Source organism: Blennius ocellaris (genome assembly GCF_963422515.1).
Source record: "Blennius ocellaris genome assembly, chromosome: 8".
Lineage (NCBI taxonomy): Eukaryota > Metazoa > Chordata > Actinopteri > Blenniiformes > Blenniidae > Blennius > Blennius ocellaris.
Genome location: NC_137657.1, coordinates 29450125 through 29472752, shown reverse-complemented (window position 1 = coordinate 29472752; position 22628 = coordinate 29450125). Strand labels below are relative to the sequence as shown.

General features: G+C 46.7%; 1 protein-coding gene across 1 annotated transcript in view; it reads right to left on the bottom strand.

The window, feature by feature from the left end:
- The window catches only part of LOC308133904 (glutamate receptor ionotropic, kainate 2), a gene marked incomplete at its 5' end in the record, with an annotated part of 304935 nt that overhangs the window by 209853 nt on the left and 72454 nt on the right, over window positions 1-22628 (bottom strand). Inside the window, 2 exons of the mRNA XM_080501449.1 lie at window positions 13752-14009; window positions 18645-18812. Coding sequence (XP_080357575.1) covers window positions 13752-14009; window positions 18645-18812 — 426 coding nt within the window. The remainder of the gene's footprint in view (window positions 1-13751; window positions 14010-18644; window positions 18813-22628) is intronic.

Here is a 22628-nt window from a genome sequence, read left to right as displayed (position 1 = left end):
AACCGACCCACAGACCAACTGGCCCACAGACCAACCGACCCACAGACCAACTGACCCACAGACCAACCGACCCACAGACCACCTGACCCACAGGCCAACCGACCCACAGACCACCTGACCCACAGACCAACCGACCCACAGACCAACTGACCCACAGACCAACCGACCCACAGACCAACCGACCCACAGGCCAACCGACCCACAGACCAACCGACCCACAGACCACCTGACCCACAGACCAACCGACCCATAGACCAACCGACCCACAGACCAACTGACCCACAGACCAACTGACCCACAGACCACCTGACCCACAGACCAACCGACCCACAGACCAACCGACCCACAGACCAACCGACCCACAGACCAACTGACCCACAGACCAACCGACCCACAGACCAACCGACCCACAGACCAACTGACCCACAGGCCACCTGACCCACAGACCAACCGACCCACAGACCAACCGACCCACAGACCAACCGACCCACAGACCAACCGACCCACAGACCAACTGGCCCACAGACCACCGACCCACAGACCAACTGGCCCACAGACCACCGACCCACAGACCAACTGGCCCACAGACCAACCGACCCACAGACCAACCGACCCACAGACCAACTGACCCACAGACCAACCGACCCACAGACCAACTGACCCACAGACCAACCGACCCACAGACCAACCGACCCACAGACCAACCGACCCACAGACCAACCGACCCACAGACCAACTGACCCACAGACCAACTGACCCACAGACCAACCGACCCACAGACCAACTGACCCACAGACCAACCGACCCACAGACCAACCGGCCCACAGACCAACTGGCCCACAGACCAACCGGCCCACAGACCAACTGACCCACAGACCAACCGACCCACAGACCAACTGACCCACAGACCAACCGACCCACAGACCAACCGACCCACAGACCAACCGACCCACAGACCAACTGACCCACAGACCAACCGACCCACAGACCAACGACCCACAGACCAACTGACCCACAGACCAACCGACCCACAGACCAACCGACCCACAGACCAACCGACCCACAGACCAACCGACCCACAGACCAACCGGCCCACAGACCAACTGACCCACAGACCAACTGACCCACAGACCAACCGACCCACAGACCAACTGACCACAGACCAACTGACCCACAGACCAACCGGCCCACAGACCAACCGGCCCACAGACCAACTGGCCCACAGACCAACCGACCCACAGACCAACTGGCCCACAGACCAACCGACCCACAGACCAACTGACCCACAGACCAACCGACCCACAGACCACCTGACCCACAGGCCAACCGACCCACAGACCACCTGACCCACAGACCAACCGACCCACAGACCAACTGACCCACAGACCAACCGACCCACAGACCAACCGACCCACAGGCCAACCGACCCACAGACCAACCGACCCACAGACCAACCGACCCACAGACCACCTGACCCACAGACCAACCGACCCATAGACCAACCGACCCACAGACCAACTGACCCACAGACCAACTGACCCACAGACCACCTGACCCACAGACCAACCGACCCACAGACCAACCGACCCACAGACCAACCGACCCACAGACCAACCGACCCATAGACCAACCGACCCACAGACCAACCGACCCACAGACCACCTGACCCACAGACCAACCGACCCACAGACCAACCGACCCACAGACCAACCGACCCACAGACCAACTGACCCACAGACCAACCGACCCACAGACCAACCGACCCACAGACCAACCGACCCACAGACCACCTGACCCACAGACCAACCGACCCACAGACCAACCGACCCACAGACCAACCGACCAAACCACCAAGTTAATATGTAGGCTTCTATTATAGATAATGTCTGAAAATGCCTCTTGGCAAGTTGTTTCAATTGAGAAAATTATTTCCAATTTGGAAAACTTGCAATAATGATGGTCAGCTCAAAAATGCTTATAAGCCAAAGATATATTTGATTCCTGGAAGTGATGTTGGAGTGAAGCAGAAGCCTGATAAACATTCAGTCTGACAGTAAAATGGACAACAAATTGACCAACTAGTTGACCGACCAGACCAAGAAAACCTGCAGATACTAAACCAACGAGCAACAAAAACATCCAGAGCAATTGAATAAAACATGATGTTCAATAGGAATGTTTTTCCAGGCGGCAAGGTACACAAGTTATTGTTTTCCAAATTCAAAGGGTATTACTGTTTCTTCTGACAAATCATATACACTATTTTTTTTAATCTGTATTAAAATGCTATCAATCACACACAAGATGACATCAGATTATAATCCCACTGTATAAACTGCACAGCATCAACCCTCTCGGTGAAACAGGGTCATGCTGATACGCCTTGCTGTATGGAGACTTTTAGCCTTGCTTTTTTAGTTAAGATTATTGACAATAAAACCTTATACTAAATGAAACGGGGAAAGTGGAAAGTGAGCAGTGAGAGTTTCTAGAAGACATGTAGTAAATGTTCCATTAAATTAAAACTCCCACTTCTGCACAGTGAGGAAAGAAATGGTTCTCAAAGCAGGAGGCTGAATGGAGTTCCTCTCAGAGGGCTGAATAAACCCTTAACAGCCTCATTTCTACAACTATCAGCCAGAATTACATCTACTGTACCGAGAGGTCCCCCCCCCCCCCCCCCCCCCAACAATAAAAAAGACAATCTGGGATAACTGCTGCGGGTTTAAATGGAACCACACCTGTTCTTTGTATGAGGACGTCAAGTCTTCACAAAGTCCTGCCATTCATTTCTGTCCTTCACTTACAGAAGACTGTGTCAGTGGGACTTGATTGAAAACCCCGACTTCTTAAAGCGTCTGGCTGGAAAATACGTCCACACGCTTCTGTGACTCGTCAAGTCGCTGTCCGTTCAAATTCACAATCAAGAAGCGCTGAGGAGAACTGGTCGGACGGTGGCGACCGTCTGGGCTGCTCAGCAGGTTCCTGCTCACTAATGACGATCTGTCAGGTTTTAATCCTGTTTAGCTTGTAGCCTCGCTGCTGTATGAGCCCGGCACGTCGTTAACACGTCGTCATCATCATCATCATTATTATTATTATGTTTCATGAATCAAAAGAGTGATTCTGCTTCTTCATTAGATACAGGCTTGGTTGTTGCCTTTCCTTCAATCAACTTTACAAAACGTCGTGTTCAGACAATAAACAACAGTGTGAGAAATCCATAAAACCGAGTCACTTAATTCACCAGCAGACTGAATGTTTTTCTCAATTCCTCACTGCCTGTTAGTGAAGAATCAGGATTTAACAAAGATCCAACACGTCCTGCAGCAAATTACCAGCTGAGCTCGCCTTCGTTTTCTCCTGCAAACGACCTGTTTGGAGCGACAGCGTGCCGTCGTTTACATCACTGGTGGTCAGCATGCTGATCTGAGCATGCTGACCTTTCTTCTGGCTCCGTTTCCGAAAGGAAACAGCAGAACATACAATCAACTGCGTAAAAAAACATGCAGCAGAAGCACATGTATGGCTGAATGCTTCCGTCCTGCTGTCAGCCACTGGAGGAGGAGGAGGAGGAGGAGGAGGAGGAGGAGGAGGAGGAGGAGGAGGAGGAGGAGGAGGAGGAGGAGGAGGAGGAGGAGGAGGAGGAGGGGGAGGAGGGGGAGGAGGAGGAGGAGGAGGAGTAATAATGTTGCAGCGTTCCATTAGCAGGACTGCAGGACCAACGCTGTGCACCAAATACCAAAACACAACGGGCCGGATACCTTTATGCTACTGGGACTAATAGACCAATAAACTCATCATCCATTATAGTGAGTCGTCGCTCCATGTTTGATCCTTTAACTTGAGGCTCAAGCGTTCCGTCAACCTCATTAAAACAAAGGGAAATTAATTTCATTCAAGGATCCAAGACGACTGATCCTGATCAGGACGGGGTTCACTGTAACGGTTTTGAAAGACCAGAGGTGAGGTTAATATCTACACTCTTTATGATCAATCCCAATTCTTCACATTGGACCCAGACTACAAGAATAGACGAAAGACACCCAACACTGAACCCTGACTCTTTAAACTAAACCTGGATCATTTACGTCAGAACCTTTATATGAATCTAAATGCTTTGAAACGTTAATAAAAAAAAATTAATAATAATTCTCCACTGTTTTGTTTAAAATCACCAGCATTAAAACGTCATTATTCTCAGCCGTGATTATATGTTTATGTGAATGTCCCACTTTAAATCGGTGGTCTTAAATACAACAGTATATCAATAAATAACAATAATAACAACTGGGACTGAAACTGAGCTGATACATCTGGAGAAAATGAATATTATTATTTATTCCCATGACTGGAATCCTATCACTCATAACTGATTTCAAATCTCACTGTGGGAAGAAAAAAGAAATCATCTGGTCGCCGTGCAGATTCCACTCAGCTGCTGATTCGTCCAACTTATTGAGCCTGAGAGAAAAGATGTGACGACTCGACTCTCATGCATTTCAAATGAGTGCAGCTTCTGTCTGAGTGTAGGGATGCTCACTGGACAGCCATGAGAGTAAGGCCATCTAATCAATACCGTCTTGGTTCCCCTTGCGTTGCCAAATGGCTCAAATCCATCAAGATACAAAGTCCAGTCCCCTGAAGGGGGGGGGGGGGGGGGTTGTGTTGGCAGCACAGGTTAATCCTGATTTATCCTGCACACACATGAAACTGCTCACCCGAAGGCAAACATGCTGTGAAAGAAGCCATGATCCTTTCGACCAGATAATGCTCTTAAACGGGGGCTGGCTGCACATCTGGAGGCTCCCGGGACCCTGGTGGAACCACAGTCCAGAGGAACGTCTGTCTGGATGCAGGAGAACCACCAGCAACACAAGAATGAATCTCCTCTGTCTCTGCGCCGCCTGCAGCTCACTGGTCTTCATCTTATTCCTGGTTGGCGGATCCACTGACATTTTGAAATTGTAGGTTTTGTCCCAAGAGATCAGTGAGTCTCAAACTGTGAGGATCATTTCTCATTAGTACACGAAAGGTTTTCATTGTTCAGCTTCAGCAATACTACAAAAAATGTAGATATAATACAATTCTAACCAAAAGGGATCAAAGTTGAAAATACAAGGCGATTCCATTTTGTGTCCAGAAGTTGGTTTCCCATTGGAGGTTGCATCTGTGTGACCTTGACCTTCAGCTTGCTGAGTGTGAAACAGACTTCACCACTGATCAGATGAAGCAGAATGAGGCTCTCTAGTTGAAGGAGAAAGGCGGCGCTTTGCCCTGGGATTGATAAAAGATTTAGATTCCATCATAATCGAATCTATTCAAATTGTTTCTTGATGTCTGGACTGAATACTGTGAAATTACAGACCAGTAGGTTTGTTTCACCGGTGTCTGCACATCGTTTCTTGAAGATATATTTATGAACTTCTGCTTTCTGCCTTTTGTTGGATGAATGTTTTTCAATGTGTGCAGAGCAGCAGTGATGAACGACTGGGCGGCCCGTAATGTTTTGTTCATCACCATACTGAACACACACATTATTGATATTTTACCAGGTCCCAATTACATTAATCTGTTTCTAGAATATATGTCAGGGAATATCAGCTTATCCTTCTGATCGTGTTTGAGATTTTGGATGGACCAAGGAGAATTCATGACTATCTGGTGGACCTTGGTATTCCCAAGTTTGGAAAAAGCTGAAAGAAATATAAGATCATTTCTTGGCTAAAATACAATGAAAATGTATAAGGGAAACTGTGAAAATGAAAGAAAATGATGTTCTGACGTGTTAGTAGGCTGTGCCTCACAGAGATGACCCAGGTTTCAATAACTCTCCATTGAACAGAAACGTACTATTTGATTATGTGATTTACGACCCAGCCTTTATTCAGTTAAAGTTGATTTCAACAATGAATGCATTATTTAAATGCAAATCGTTATCATAAAATGTTTTTAAATGTGGACTGACATTAGCTTAAAACTGCCTGGAAGAGAAAGAGATGAGGCATTGTTGATTTCTCTCTTGAATCCTCTGTAAAACTGAACTTTCACATCACTTTACATATTCCAGTCTTTACACATTTCTTTTTCATTAACATTGCTCCATTTCAAGTCTCATAGAATGAAAATAACCCAAGCTGTGATCGGTGTCACTCTATAATTACATTGGGCAGAATAATGACCTGAGCCTTGGTTTGCTGTGTCGCCGCTTCACGTTAATCAGACGCGATGATGAAGTGTCCGCACACCTTCCTTCCTCAGTCCGCCATCGACCCGCCTTCAGCCGAAGTGAGTCGCTGTCTGAGGCCAAACACCGGCGCAGGAGCTGCGGCTGCCACTACTAAACACTATTTGTTTGCTTACCAACAAATAAATGGCACTGCACTCCACACATACATACTGCGCCCAGCTCTTCCCGAGTGTTTTATTGTATAGTAGCCTGTTCTCCCTTATGGCCTAATCAAACTGTGCAGCGGCAGCACTGCTCCAGGTACTTGTGTGGCTGTTAAGGCGGGCTGGGAGAGCGAGGACACATGCTGCTGCCATCTCAGTTTTGCTATTATAAAGTTGAGCTGTTAGAAAAGTCCCATTATGGTTATTGATTTGCTTGTTTGCTTTGCGCTTGCAAAAAAAAAAGAAGAAAGAAAACCAGCACAAAGGGAGAGATTGTTTCCTACCCCCTTTATATCCCATTCCCAAAAAGCAGACGTGGAGAGGAAGGAGCAGATGGGCGAGGAAGGGGGGAGGAGGAAGAGGCGGAACCGATGAGAATAAAATGAATAGAAATGTTCTCCTGCGCTGGATTTGGCTCGGTGTGTCGCCCAAGAGGCCCGGCGAGCCGCCTCCTCGCCACCGCCACCCTCTGCCCTCAGGATCAGGACACCGGTGTAAACGGCAACGCCGGCAAGGTGGACGCCACTTCAGGTCGAGCCGGGATCTCATTTCCGATCATCAAGACAGAAAATCAAGCCATTATTAACCCCATGGTGATCCAGCTATGTCCACTTCACAATTTAATTAACAGAGGTGGCGGGGTCAGCTGCAATCAATTCCTCTGTGAAGGTGACGGCAAGACCTGCAGGCCTGCTCCCACACACACACACACACACACACACACACACACACACACACACACACACACACACACACACACACACACACACACACACACACACACACACACACACACACACACACACACACACACACACACACACACACACTTATGACTGGTAGGTTCAGGAATCTCAAAATGTCACAATTCATTGTATTATTAGCGTCTCTTGTCCGACCTGAAGGACGCTGTGGCAGTGTGATGAGGTGGCAGTGCGATGAGGTGGCAGTGCGATGAGGTGGCAGTGCGATGAGGTGGCAGTGTGATGAGGTGGCAGTGTGATGAGGTGGCAGTGCGATGAGGTGGCAGTGTGATGAGGTGGCAGTGTGATGAGGTGGCAGTGCGATGAGGTGGCAGTGTGATGAGGTGGCAGTGAGATGAGGTGGCAGTGCGATGAGGTGGCAGTGCGATGAGGTGGCAGTGCGATGAGGTGGCAGTGCGATGAGGTGGCAGTGTGATGAGGTGGCAGTGTGATGAGGTGGCAGTGCGATGAGGTGGCAGTGCGATGAGGTGGCAGTGCGATGAGGTGGCAGCGCGATGAGGTGGCAGCGCGATGAGGTGGCAGTGCGATGAGGTGGCAGTGTGATGAGGTGGCAGTGTGATGAGGTGGCAGTGCGATGAGGTGGCAGTGCGATGAGGTGGCAGTGCGATGAGGTGGCAGTGCGATGAGGTGGCAGTGCGATGAGGTGGCAGTGCGATGAGGTGGCAGTGCGATGAGGTGGCAGTGAGATGAGGTGGCAGTGTGATGAGGTGGCAGTGCGATGAGGTGGCAGTGCGATGAGGTGGCAGTGCGATGAGGTGGCAGTGCGATGAGGTGGCAGTGCGATGAGGTGGCAGTGCGATGAGGTGGCAGTGCGATGAGGTGGCAGTGCGATGAGGTGGCAGTGTGATGAGGTGGCAGTGTGATGAGGTGGCAGTGTGATGAGGTGGCAGTGTGATGGGGTGGCAGTGTGATGAGGTGGCAGTGCGATGAGGTGGCAGTGTGATGAGGTGGCAGTGTGATGAGGTGGCAGTGTGATGGGGTGGCAGTGCGATGAGGTGGCAGTGTGATGAGGTGGCAGTGCGATGAGGTGGCAGTGCGATGAGGTGGCAGTGTGATGAGGTGGCAGTGTGATGAGGTGGCAGTGTGATGAGGTGGCAGTGTGATGAGGTGGCAGTGTGATGGGGTGGCAGTGTGATGAGGTGGCAGTGCGATGAGGTGGCAGTGTGATGAGGTGGCAGTGTGATGAGGTGGCAGTGTGATGGGGTGGCAGTGTGATGGGGTGGCAGTGTGATGAGGTGGCAGTGTGATGAGGTGGCAGTGTGATGAGGTGGCAGTGTGATGAGGTGGCAGTGTGATGAGGTGGCAGTGTGATGAGGTGGCAGTGTGATGAGGTGGCAGTGTGATGAGGTGGCAGTGCGATGAGGTGGCAGTGTGATGAGGTGGCAGTGTGATGAGGTGGCAGTGTGATGAGGTGGCAGTGTGATGAGGTCTGATCTCAATGGATGAAGGGCTGATTTAGTAAGACCCCCCATAAGGCATACTAAACATGTTTGGGGCAGTAGTGTCCTGCAGTAGGGGTTTCCAAGCCGAGGCCTGGGGGACAGAACTGGTCCAGTCCGGCCCAACAAACCAAGTGCTGGTCAAAACCCACTTTTTTTAATTTAAAAAACAAATTTCTTAAGAGTAGAGAAACAGCTCAGCACTGAGACCCGAGCTGAGATCTCCTGATGCTCCATGAAAGCAGCTCCCGAGCTGTCAGGGCGACTCTGGAAAAAGTCCCACAATGCAACAGTGACAGGAGACGCCTTGGAGACATTTCATTGTTTTTCTGCTCCAGAAAGTTTCACTAAAACTGAATTCATTTTGAGATCTTAGTAATTGTTCTGCAGTAATTGTTTGGCTGGTTGTGTACTCACAACAAACATGAGCTTGAAGACGTAAAGGTGATTGTGGCACTATTTCCCTGGTCAGGCTGCATGTGGCACCTGAACCAAAATGACCTTGATGCTCCTGCCAGAGAAGTCAGAGAAAGCTTTTCTCAAACAGGCATTAATAAAGTCTGATTAGTCAGTTAGTTAGTTACTCAATCGCTTAGTTACTTAGTTAGTTATGTAAAAATATTGCCCTTTAAGTTTGTGTTCTTTTTCCAGGTGATCAAATGTGGCATCATCATCATCATCGTCATATTGCCTCGTATGGATGGGATTGAACGTTGGTGGTGGAACGGCAGCCGGGCCTCCGTCAGCAGCCCCGGGGCAGCGGGGCAGCTGACGGAGGTCCTCCACCGCTGGGACTGCTGGGAATGAATAATGGTCTCTGTATGAGTCAGCTGGAAAAAAGTGCTCCATAAATCCAAGCCATTATTATTATTATTACCCAATTGAATTATTCAGGATTCTGCAGTTCCTGAGGTATTAGGATAGAATCAGACAGTTGCATCTTCAGAGAAAACGACTTTCCTGTCTCTGAACCCGGAGCTGTTTTCTCAGGGCTGCTGCACCTCAGCCCTCCGAGAGGAGCTGCTCGGGCATCCAGTCCCTCGGTGAGGGATCCAACGTCCGACCTTGGGGTTTTGAGGATGATTTGTTGTACCGCCCGACTCACAGCTACCTGGCGTGTGAACACAACGCTCCCGAACACCCCCACACTGTGTTTGTTGATGCTTGTTGAACAAGAGAAAATTGGAAACTTCATCCAGAGACAGACCACGGGACTGTTCCGACTGCACTGCACCACTGCAACACACCATCCCCGGCTCCGTGATGCGTCGGTCCTGCTCTGCCTAAAAGCACCACAATGGAAGTTTGGCCTGGTTCTAATATCAAGTAGTGGTCAGCAGTTCCACACACTGTCTGTCTGGGAAGAGCTTCCAATCGGGCGACCAGACTGTCCCATTTGGAATTACCATTTTGAGGATGTTCCAATCACTTGAGATGGCTCCACTCTGCACAGATTATTACTTGGAAAATCTTCTGCGAAGCCTGCAAATTGCAACAAAAAAAAAAAAGACAGAAGAAAAAACAGAGAGATGGTTTCTACTCCACTCTCTTCTCTGAGAAAATCCAGAGTAGATTGTATAATTTCAGAAAGTACCAAATGAATAACACAAGCTAGTCCCTGTTGACCTGTGGCGTAGTTCATTACCAAATGATGCATTATGCTGAACAAGATCATTCTATGTTGTCAGAGCCGTCGTGACAGCTGACGACAGCGAGGTCACCACCATCCTGCTCGTGGCGGAAAACGCACAGGTGCTGCTGATAATATAAATGATGCCTTTGTTCTGTCCAAGTGTCTCATTAAGCCGTGAGAGTGTGACCAAGAGCCAGCGTGAACAATACCAGGACCCTCAAACCAAAGCACCTAAATGGGCTTTTAGTCATCATTCACTGGATTAGTTCCACCACTGCTCTCCCACTTTACTGTGTCACAATGTGTGAGCAGAAAAGAAATGCTGAAAATGTGCTGCTTGAAGGCGGCAGAGACCTTTAATCAAGCATAAAACACCTCTAATGCAGTCCCGGACCTGCAGGCTTACTAATAACCACCACTGTGCTGCACAGGTGCCAGTACTATGTATACATTTACTTTTTCCAAATGGAGACAGAAACCAAACCAAATATCAAAAAGCAACAAACGTTTGCCGTTTTCACTTGAAAACATCACATGGCCTAACAGGGGAGTTCTTGTTTGTCCAGACTGTCTCGTCTCGTCTTCGTCTTCTTCGCCATCCTGACCTCTTTGGCAACTTTTAGAACTCTGGCACAGCTTTATGAAAAATTCAACTTGATTAGAGCTTTTGTTCAGACAAATTGAGTAAATCAGTGAATAGAGGTCAACAGAGCAAACTCCAAAAGAATCCGTCCGCTGATAGAAAGACGAAACTGCAGGAGCAAAGAAGGACAGAACCTGAAGAAGAGGAGGTTCCGGCCGTTCGGTCCACTGGGCTCAACGGAAGGAACTGTCGAGTGCCACTGGTGTCGAACACCCAGAAGCCTCAGACCCTGTTTTCTGAGCATTTTCACAAAGTTCTACTTTGGGAGCTGTTTTCAAAAAGTTGTGTTTTCATCACGTATACTATATACTACATCAAATAAGAACTTTAAAGTGTAAAGTGAAAGGTTCTCATGACACTATTTCACCAGGACACTGGACTGTAAGTGGAACCTGAAGTGAAATAGGTTTGACACCACTGATCTCATGGTTTATTGGTAAAGTTCCAACGTGTCTGTTGGTGGAAGTGGGCGTGTCCACCAGGGTTTGGCTTCACAACAACGTTTTGGCAAACCGGAGTCGGCGGGCTTGTTGTTTCTGACACCAATCCAGAGGAATTAAGGAAAAAACAGTGGGACTCAACAACTTTTTTTTGGGGGGGGGGGGGGTGAACTGAGAATTGTGAGCATCAAGCCTGCAGCTCTGTCATATTCACATAACAGACGTTGATGGATTTGTTTACAGAGCAGCCACACAAACTGCAGAGAGGATTGACTGCGTCACATCTGTCGACGTCGGAGCTCAGCGGACGGTTTGTGTCGACGGTAGAAAGACTTCCAGCTTCCTCTGAATCCTTATATGGGGAAACATTTTCTTTGTGTCTCTACGTGTCCCTCTGCCTCAAACCAGCGTCTTCCACAACACAAACATCCTCCAGCTGAAGCCTGGGAAAAAATGAAAATGCCTTCAGCCCCGATGACAGAATCGTCTCCACGAAGACAGGGAAACTGTTGGTCAACATCTTGTTTGCAAAACAGCCATTAGCTCTATTCTCCACCAAGCAGAGATTTGTTGGCGTCACGCTGAACGCAGGGAATGCGATCCAGGCCGTACTGGTCCCAGTGTGTCTGTCGGAGGCCTGGCAGCCGCCCTGCGGGCTGGCACACACCCCGACCTCTGGCATATGGTCCACGCACCCTGCCTGCTGGCGGCTCCGTCACCCAGTGACCTGGACCGCAGCAACAGCAAGGTTTAAACAAGGACGAGCTCAACGTGTCTTCTGCTGCCGCTGCAAATTCTGACTTCACACTCCGCAAATGGCCACAATATGCTCTTAATCTGTGTGTGTGTGTGTGTGTGTGTGTGTGTGTGTGTGTGTGTGTGTGTGTGTGTGTGTGTGTGTGTGTGTGTGTGTAACTTGGGGAAAGTACAAGAGGACAAAGGCACATGGAGGAAAACGTTCAGCGTTGAGCAATTTTGTAAGAATATTCGTCAATAAAACACGGAGGATATGACGCTACCTACCGTCTGAAGCTGAAAAATAACACATTTGGAAAAGCGTCTGGTTAAGAAATACATTTATTTTATGTACTAATGGCAACATGGGAGTATAGAAGCTCAGCAACCATTGAACAACAAAGTGTTGGACTGATTCAGGAAGTAAAATGTGTTTTAAATCTTCGTCAATCTGCCAAGACAGTGTCAACATGTGCATATCTGGAAATGACGTGCCACTTATATGTATTTCAAGCTCCTGAAAATTCAAAAGCTTCAGTGTCATTGGGGCGACGACATGTTTAATGAAAACAAAGGTGCAGCATGCAGCCGCAGCTTGACGTCCAGCAAGGCGTCTGAGATTCTCAGAAATTCATCATTTAAAATTTACAAATAAACTGAAAGTCAAAAATGGTGAATTCACTGATAAAAGCTTGTGGTGGATGAGGAAATAAAGTATATATATCACATTTATATGGATATATATGAAGCTTGTCCTCTGTTTTCTTTGTGTCCGCCTCCTGGAAGCTCAGTGATTCGTAACAAGACAGTGACAGCCGACAGTGTTGACTTTAACTGTGATGACAAAAGGCAGAGCCTTGAACAGAGTTGTGTGACTCCTCCAGGTATTTATGGGCCTCACAGCCACCGCCTGCAACACTGCTTCTGATTGTGCCGCATTCTGAATCCGTGCGACTTCCTGCTATCATTGATCCTTCTATTGCCTTCCTCTGAATGAAACTCCCTTCTGCTCCTTGGTTTATGACCGGCGAGTTGATTTAGAGTGGACTGAATGTCAAATGCTCATTCCAATGCATGAAGTGAAGTTTACCTCACTTGATGTGCACATATGAGTTTAGAATTACAATCAATCTGTCAGGAAGAGTGCAGATTTAGCGTCATCGAAGGCGCCTGTCATCCCAATATGCAAATATTTTAAAAGTCATTTAAAAATCTTCCTCACTTCAACATCAGGGAACTAAATATTACAACGTGTGATATATTTTGTAAGCACATTCATACAAAGGTTAATTGTTGTAATACGTGTAATCTCATGTATTTGAATAGTCTCTGTCATTTTAATAGTTGAGGTTTGTTGTTGTGAGGAAATGTGAAAGTTCTGAATCTTCAATTGAAAAATGCATCTGACTTTTGTATAATTTTCAATGAATTTTTCACTTAATCATCATTCAACATGACTTAATGGGCGATTTCCTCTCAGTCATCAACAGGGAGGGTTGACAGGACATGAAATGGAAGGACACATTCTGACAGTTGTTGTGATTTGTTGATATCTTCATGGGTTTCCTCTGGGGACTCTAGTTTGCTCCCACAGTCCAAAGAAAACCTGCACCAGCACCCCCCCCCCCCAATGCTATAAAATAAATAATCATCTTCAAATCAATCTGCTTTAAACCAAATCATTTGAAACAGAGCCGGTCTTACCGGTGCTGTCGTCGTAGACCACGGTGACCGTCTTCCACCTGAAGAAGTGGACCAGGTCCAGGATGGCCCGGCTCAGGGAGGAGAAGTCCGGGTACAGGCTGACGTAGAAGACGTCTCGGTTGTCCGACACCTGGTGCTTCCACTTGGTCTGGATGTGCGGGACGCCCAGCGCGTTGCAAATGGACTGCACCGCGTTGGCCGAGGAACTGTGCGAGGGACCAAAGATGGCCGCCACTCCGAGGGAAAGCTGGTCACAGGCTGGAGGGAAGGAACGTTTCACCATTTAGAACGAGTTCAGCGACTCAGCTTATTCTCTATTAACCTAAAACTAAACTTCATCAATTCTGCTGTGAGGAGGTGGGCTGAACAAAACCTCGGGCTGAAAACACAACTTACATCTTTTTAAAACAGTGAGCAACATCGCCAACACCAATAATGTTTGCTATTTTCTTTTGGAAATTATGAATAATTCTGTACATGTAGCCCCTCCCCCTTTCGGTGAGCGGTCGCCCCCCCACTGTGGGGCAGTTGGGCGTGGAGTTATTTACGACCTGCAGATTGTGAGGTGGAGTCTTCCTGCTTCTCCGGCACACTGCTTCCCTTCACCCAGACGTGTGGGATTTAAAGTCAACGTCGACACCGATTGTTTGTTTGCTGAACATTTGTCCACAGCAAGCGTAACAACCAGTGATCAACCCCAGGAGAGGCCCGGTGAGCAATGCACATGATGGGAAACAAAACCCGACGCATCAGACCAGGTCACTTCCTTCCATTTCTCCCAGGTGTGGCCGGGAGGCTCATTACTGCGGCTCTCGTGGTGGACCGGGGTCATTAGTGGCTTCCCAATGGGTCGGCAGCTCTTCACCGCCACACGCTGCGCTGCACTGTGTATTCCCACGCCTTGCTATCAGAACCTGCATTAATTCCTGCGGCCGTTTGACGTACGGTGGCTAATCTGTTGGACGAGGCCAAGCGGAGCAGCCGGAACTCGCCGGGTCCCGGTGACGGCCTGTTTCTCTGCTCCCGGCTCATTAACACTGATTCACAATGTCCACTTGGTCCTCGGTAAACTCTGCCGTCTCGCAGGGGCCAGGCCAAGCAAATAATTACGGTTGTTTACTTCGCTTGTCCAAGGTCACGAGGTGATGCCTGACTCGTGTGTGTTGTGGCCACACCAATTAGGTGAAGGAGTGAATGCTGAAGGATTGTGGGTAAAAGGTGCAAGGATACATGTAGTGGATATATGATCACAAACTGCTTTAATTCTGAGATCAGTGAGAAGATACTAGTCAGCATCTTTATCAGGTAATCAACGCAGACCAAAGCAGGACATTTAATGACCGAACCAGACATTTTAGGTGAACAAATTCACTCCAACAGCTACAAACAGACGAGCATAATGAAGATGACAGGACAGTTGTGAACTGACTTCCTGGTTTGTTCAGGTGTGATGATGTGTGGACTCTACAGAAGGTAACGTGTCATCGACTCTAAAACGGTCAATTACTATCCACTCGACCCTTTTTGTCATTCCAACACGAGGTTGTATTGGAAATATTGATTTCAGTGTGCTTTGTCTTTGGCTCTTTTCTGTTAGAACGTGTGAATGTCCTTGTGCAGGAGGTACAATCCAGAAACTCAGTTGTTTTCCCTGATAAGAAGAGTGAAAGCGAATACACCTGCCAGCGTGGAGACCCGACTGGAGCCTTGGGTCATGGACTTGCTTGAGCTTCGGGAGAGTTTTACACTGAGGTTGTCTGTTTACGCGACGATATTTCAAGTGAAAAGACATTGTTTAGACGTTGTAGTGTCGTTCTAGAAAAAAAGTTTCACGTTTACACGGCAATGTTCTGAAAACGAAGTCCAACGGCAGGAATGCTTTAAACCAGGGGTGTCAAACTCATTTTAGTTGAGGGGCCACATCCACCCTAATCTGACCTCTGGAGGGCCGAACAAGTCAAACGTAACATATTAAACTGCAGATATGGACAAATGTCAAAGTCGTTCCTTCTTTTGATCCTTTTGTAGCTGCAAGAATTTGCCAGTCTATTCTGAAATTTACATATTAAAGTTAATCAGATATTATTATTTTTGCAAAAAAAAAAAAAAACCCTCAGTCACCTGTATCTGGATATCAGATTTTTATTCAGGATTAAAACAATTTGTCATCATCTGGGAATTTTTTTTGAGTTTACGTGTAAGTATCATTTCACATAAATTGGACGTCTTTATTGTGAAAGGCGTTGTGTTTTGTGACTTCCACAGCCGCATTAATTAATTCTGACCAAGGGCGGTTTTGAATGTCATTTTTGCCAATCTCGTGTTTTTAGATCAGCCTCTGTCAGTTTTCATATATATACAAAAAAAATCACATGGCGGGCCGGATTAGACCCTCTGGCGGGCCGCTTCTGGCCCCCGGGCCGCATGTTTGACACCCCTGCTTTAAACAATGTAGATACAGTGGCGCTGTGAGAAGCACACACATGCACAGGGAGAACAATACGCTATAAACATGAACAACGGTGAGGACACAGACATTCGTATGGCCTGAAGACCAAGTCCAATCATTTTTCCGTTTGACTCAACTATAAAACTGTGAAGTTTTATGGTTCGTTATGGAGTTTAGGACTCTCTGGACGCCGTCATTGTTGTTATTGCTCATTTACTCACACATGTGTCCTGGGACTCCGGACGGAGTGTTTCCATCATGACATACTTTTTCAAAAAGTTCCACCTCGAGAGCCGTTCTCGGAAAGTTGCGGTTTCAGGTTAAACAAAAACCCAAAACGCAACAAAAGTTTAGCCTTTTCGCTTGACGATGTTGTCATGGAAACGAGCTAGAGTCAGACTCATCGTGTCAAAAAACCATAGTGACACACTTTGTAGGACGTTTTGCTCTGCTGGTTTTCCAAAGGTTCCTGGTTCTGTATGTTTGTGTCACGAACGTTTTGGCAAATAAGTCCACAGCCTTTCGCAGAGAAATTATAGGTTTGTCAAAGTAAAACGTTTGTAAAGCGCAACATCTTTTGGCCATGAAGGTCCACATGGAGATGATTGTACTGTATGCAGTAAGGGTGTAACGATGTACGTCCTGGTACCGTACCGTACCGTCCGGTCCGGTCCAGAGGTGTACCGCGGTGCAAACGTTATAAGACCGGGGCTCGACATGAAGGCTCAATCGGCAAAAAGTCCCTTGGTATCGCCCACGGATCCGCAGGGCGCGCCCATTTCTCCCGCCGAGAGAAATGGGCGCGGCCATTTCTCCCCCCCGAGAGCGCGACCACGTGATTCTCGCGTGAACGCCGATGATAGTACGTGAAGACCGCGGCCGGTCGCCGCCGCTATTTTGTTCCAGATTCATGTTCCACGTTCTGGTCAGTGACGCTGCGTCTTACATGGAAAATATGCATTTTGATTGGGTAGCGTTGCGTAATACCGCGGGTTTTATGACGTCGTCGGAGAAACGCCTTGTCGTCCGCCATTTTGAATTTTTCACTTCCGTCAACATTTCAACGTCACCGGAACTAAATAAAAACTCACTCGAATTCATCACAAAAAAATACGGAGCCCCCGAAGGGGAAAAAAGGAAGAGAGAAAAAAAAAAAAATATCTCCAGATCTTGCAAAACTTTCTTGGGATCGCACAATAACTTTTGCGAGATCTCGCAAAACTATATTGTTATATATGCGCATTGTGTATGTAATCGCCGAAGTTTGTCCTTTCAGAGACACCGTACACCCCACTGTTATAATATAATAAAAATACATGAAACACATTAACCATGTTATTAAATAAATGTATATGGATAAAAGGTGACTAATACAATAAATAAGGTGTGGCAGTAGGTCGTAGTATGGTAGGAGGGTGTGATAGCCCCAGTCTTAATACTGTCACATTAATTTCAGACCAACAGCAAAAACCCCAGAGGTCGGCCTAAAATAAACACTGTGGGAGTTAATTCAACTCTGGGCTTTATGCTGTGAAGAACAAACTTAAAATATATATGATATGATTATTCCTTCAGATTGACGAGTATAAAGAGATACACCTTCCCCGAAAGTTTCATTGAGAAATCTTGATTATTAAAGAAACTACAAGTGTTTTTAAGTAAAAAGATCTGTTGGTTGAATTCATACATTAACCAAGCTTATAAAATTCCATTAAAATTCGGGCAAGTAAAAATTTGTCCGGGCAAGTAAAAAGGGTTTTTGCTCATTTTCCCCTTAACTGAGTACCAAACTGTACCGAACCGAACCGAACCGTGACTTCTGTACCGAGTTACCTACCGAACTGTGATTCTTGTGTACCGTTACACCTCTAGTACGTAGTGTTAATATTTCTGACATCCTCCACACAGGCTCTATCACTGAAAATACTACGAAGCTGAAAGTGTCGCTGGGACCAGTTTGTGCTCCCTTTCAGGAAATTGCATTGTTGTGACATGCAAACAACTGCACATCTTTGTATTCGCTTGCCTGTGCACTCTAATTACCTTATTTGATATAGGGGAGTTGGGTAAATCACTGAGACAGGATATAATGGGCCGTAATTGATAAGAGACTTGAAATGTCAGCCTGATGCACACACAAAACTGATAGATTATAGCACTTTATTGGCTGTCTCTGGGGGCCAAACAGGTCTTTGAATTACTGCCGCTGAGTCATTACCTGGAACCAATCAATTCTCTCTGTTTACATTTGAAGTGCTCAGCCATTTCTCCCTCGCCTGATTATAATTGTCACAATCTAAGCCACTGCAGCTCGCACGCCTCAAACCAGGGACACATTTACATTGCAAAACAGCTACACACACACACACACACACACACACACTGATACGGAGAGTGAGAACGAGCACCGGAGGCACAATTTTCAATAAAAGGTGCATAAATACCTTTCCTGGAGGCTTCGAAGCTGTCATAGATGTTTATCCTTTGGATGTCGTAGGTGAGCGTGGTGTTTGGCAGTAGGGTTCTGTTCCTGTTGATTGTGTTTAAAGCAAATTTAAAGGCTAATTCCTCCGCTCCCGATGGGCCACTCTCCACAGACTCGAATATTCCCCCTGTCAAGGAAAAAGACACACAAGATTTAGAGGCTAATGAAGTTGAGTTAAGGAGATTTAAAAGTCAGATTTTGTAGGATGTAAATCAGTGTGGAACATTTTCTGGAAGCAAGTGTCTCGTGCAAACCGACACGCACCAAACCTTTCATGAAGATATCAACAAGACAAGAATCATTGCAAAGCCATTTATTTCATTCTTGTCCATCATCAATGAAAGCTTCATTTTTATAGGGACACTTTAAAAACAATGACTTGTCCAAACCGCTGCACTCAGCCGTGATCCTCAATCTCCACCCAGATGAACACAGAGCCAATATTCTCTATTGGTGGGAAAAAACAGTTTCTCCAAACAACAAGCACATTCAATTCTTTACTACTTCACTCATTAATATTTTACCAGGCATTAACATTTCATGTATCCACTGTTTGCAGTAAAGTTCAATGTCAATGTTTTCTTTCTCATTTTCTTTCCCTCCAGTGCGTCGTTCGGCCCAAAGTAGTGAATTTACCTCCAGCTCAGACGCCTCTGTTCATTATGTCCACGAAAACATAAAAAATGACCGGTTCAGCAAAGTCACGGTAAACAAGCCGGCTCCCCGCATAATGAAGTCTAAAAATTACAATCACCATTTCTCTGGGAGCCGCACTTACGTACATCAGAGGGTGAAATGACATTTCCTGGTTTTAGAGGAGAAATCCATCTTCATCCTGCGTCGCCTTCTGATCAGTGGTTCTGTTACAATCAGGACCGGCGCTCTGTGTTTCTCCTCAGCGTGCGACGGAAAACAATATGGAAACTGGATTTATTGCGCTATAAAATTCAAACACCTTGACTTTTAATTGGTCTCCAGCAGAGTTGTGCTGCAGCTCTAGTCAGTAACGGCACTTCACCGAGGTGATTGCTTTCAATACAACATATAAAATCAAATCATCCATGTTAGTTGATGCCGTGTGAGCCTCGATTACAAGTATTAGACAAACAGTTTAACACAGTTTCACATGTTGATTTTTCACATCAGTGTGGTTTTAAAGGGCTGTTTGAAGTCGTAAAAATGGAACGAGATGTTTTCGTTGCCCGCTGGTCGGTTGGAAACATGGTGATTTGGCCGGGCAGGTGAGTGAGTCGTTTCTTCCTGGGAACGTCTGAATACACAAAAATGTTGACAGCAAACAAAACAACTGGAACTATTGAATAGATAAAGGGACGTCCAACATAAGACTCGTGGTCCACAACTGGCCTGCTGCTTTCACCGTTTAAAGTCCCAGTGAAATGAAAGTTCCACCTCCAAAACACTCTGGTGTCTCTTCTAGAACGTTTTCCTGCTAACTGGCTGAAGGTAAAATGTTAAAACGCGGCAATCTGCCAGAAAATAGCCGATAAACGGCGCTATTTCCTCTGCTGGGCGGAGCTTCTGACAATAACAGAGTGACATCACGAGTTGTGCACACGCCCAAGTTGTGTTTACATTATGGAGGATCAGAGTTTTGACCACCAAGAGGCTGAATTGAACCAGATTTCATCATCATGGTCATTTCAAACCCAGTGATTGATGAAGAAGACACAGAAGGTGGTTCTGCCATCGGTGACCCCGTCTGGAACATGTTTGAGGAAGCAGAAGACGCTTCGTCCTCCATTCGTCCTCGTCTCCTCGCCTCAGCAGCCGCCACTTTTCACCTTTGAGGCTTTGAGGCTCCGGACTTTTGGCAGAACGACCGGCTTCCTGGATCCAACATGCCGAAGCGCTTTTCCGACTGCGCAGAATCACCGAAGATGAGTCCAGGTGCTACTTGATCGTGTACTACCCGCCCAAGCTAGCGGCTCCTGCTAGCTGCTAGCTGCGTGAGCTAGCTCCTCCCGCCGCCCGTGCTCCTTTCCTCCTCTCTGGTCTCTTCCAGGCTCAATCTTTCATCAAGGCTCATAAAATGCCGACTATAACTTCAAAACACTGTTAAAACTTTGATATTTAAGAGGAAACAAGCCGATATAAACACAACAGATGGAGATCTGCACAACTCGTGACGTCACACATAGGCTCCGCCCACAAAGAAGGATTCCCCCGATTTCGTCAGCTGGAGATTCAAAATTCAAATGACTTTGTTATGCGACAACAGTGGTGGGGCAGAGTCGGAGGAACCTTACAAGTAGAACCCCAACTATCGTTTTTTTCAAAGTAGTGTGTTACATTTCACTGGAACTTTAAACAAACCACAACAACGACACAACACAGACTGAGCTGAGATCTCCTGACGCTCCATGAATCAGCTCCCTGGTTGTCATCAAACTCTCCTCAGAGCCGCGCTGTCAGGGGGAGGCGGGAGAAACTCCCACAATGCAACAGTGACAGGAGACGTCTGGACATTTTTGCACCCGAAGGTTTCATTTTAATTGGCTTTATGTTGAGATGGTAGTAACTCTCTGTAGTAATTGTTTCATTTTGGAAAAACATTGACATTTTCACCACGTTTACTCTGTGCCACAACAAAGAAAAACCTTAAAAGTTTAAAATTAAACAGTTTTTTTTCCCATACTGTTTTAGTGGTCCAGCCCACTCGAGATGAAATTGGGCTGCATGTGATTCCCGAACTAAAACGTGTTGGACAGCCCTGGAACACTCAAAGTCAACAGTGGGTCCATCCGTTGTTTCCATTATAGGTAAGTGCAGTAAAAAGCTTTTGTTGTCTTCAGGTCATCATTTTCTGATGCTTTCCTCGTGGCTGTTAGCAGCTATAGCCCGAAGCAAAGGTCACACTGTTTGGGTGTCGTGAGGCTGAGACAGTCTGAAAACTCTCAGGCTGTTTGTGGTCAAACAACCGTGACATCGGCCGTCTGGACATGTCTCACTCCAGGACACAAGACCATCATGGCAACTGCTCAGCTTCCATCTGACCTTCCTGCTACGAGACAAGAATCTTTTGTTTGTCCCCCCCCCCCCCCCCCCCCCCCCCCGAACACACACACACACACCAATATTTTTGCATTAGCCACTCTATTTCCTTCTCTAGTTTGGGTTTTTAATATGTAATAGACGTATTTTTGAACTCTCTGGTGTATTTTACTCTTGCATGTATTCACGAGGATGCCGCTACCACGTTTCCACTGCTGCTAATACTGATTTTAACTGTTTTAACAGAGTGACAATACAGAATTGCATTCCATTTCTTTGGAGGCAAGAGTGGTAAGAAGTGAAGAAGTGTGCTGCTCTCCTCCGATCCTGAGGTCCAAAAAGTTTTCTCCTTGATTTAGTTAAAGATATCGGAACAAAATGCAGCAGAGTTCTGCAACCGTCACACCATCATCAGTCATGGCAGAATTGAGGGATTAATGGGAAAATACTTCTACAATCTGCAGCAGAAACACGAGGCTTTGGCCGATCACATGCTGCGTACAGTTCTATTGGAAGTCTGAGGTCAGGACTGGATTCACACTTCAATCCAAGTCACTTAGAAACAGAGAGACGTGTCAGTGTGGTTTATGGTCATGGAATGGAAAGAAGTTTCTGCATATATACTTTGTTTCAGGAAAATCTCCTCAGTCAGCGAATCACATTCCCAGAATACTTTGCTTCACCAGCAGGACACACACTGCGTCACTAATATGGAAGATCAACGTGCTCGTCAGATCGTGCAAAGAGCTGCGATTTATGCTAAACAATAGATTGACGGCGTTCAATGTGACCTCCATGCTGTGAACGTATTTATTTGCTGTATTTATTCACTGCCTGTTTCCAGTGAGTTTGATGAGACGCTGCGTTTATGTGGTGGGAAGCATTTCCTCATTTGGCCCCTCGGGAATTTAATTTTTGCACGTTGTGTTAA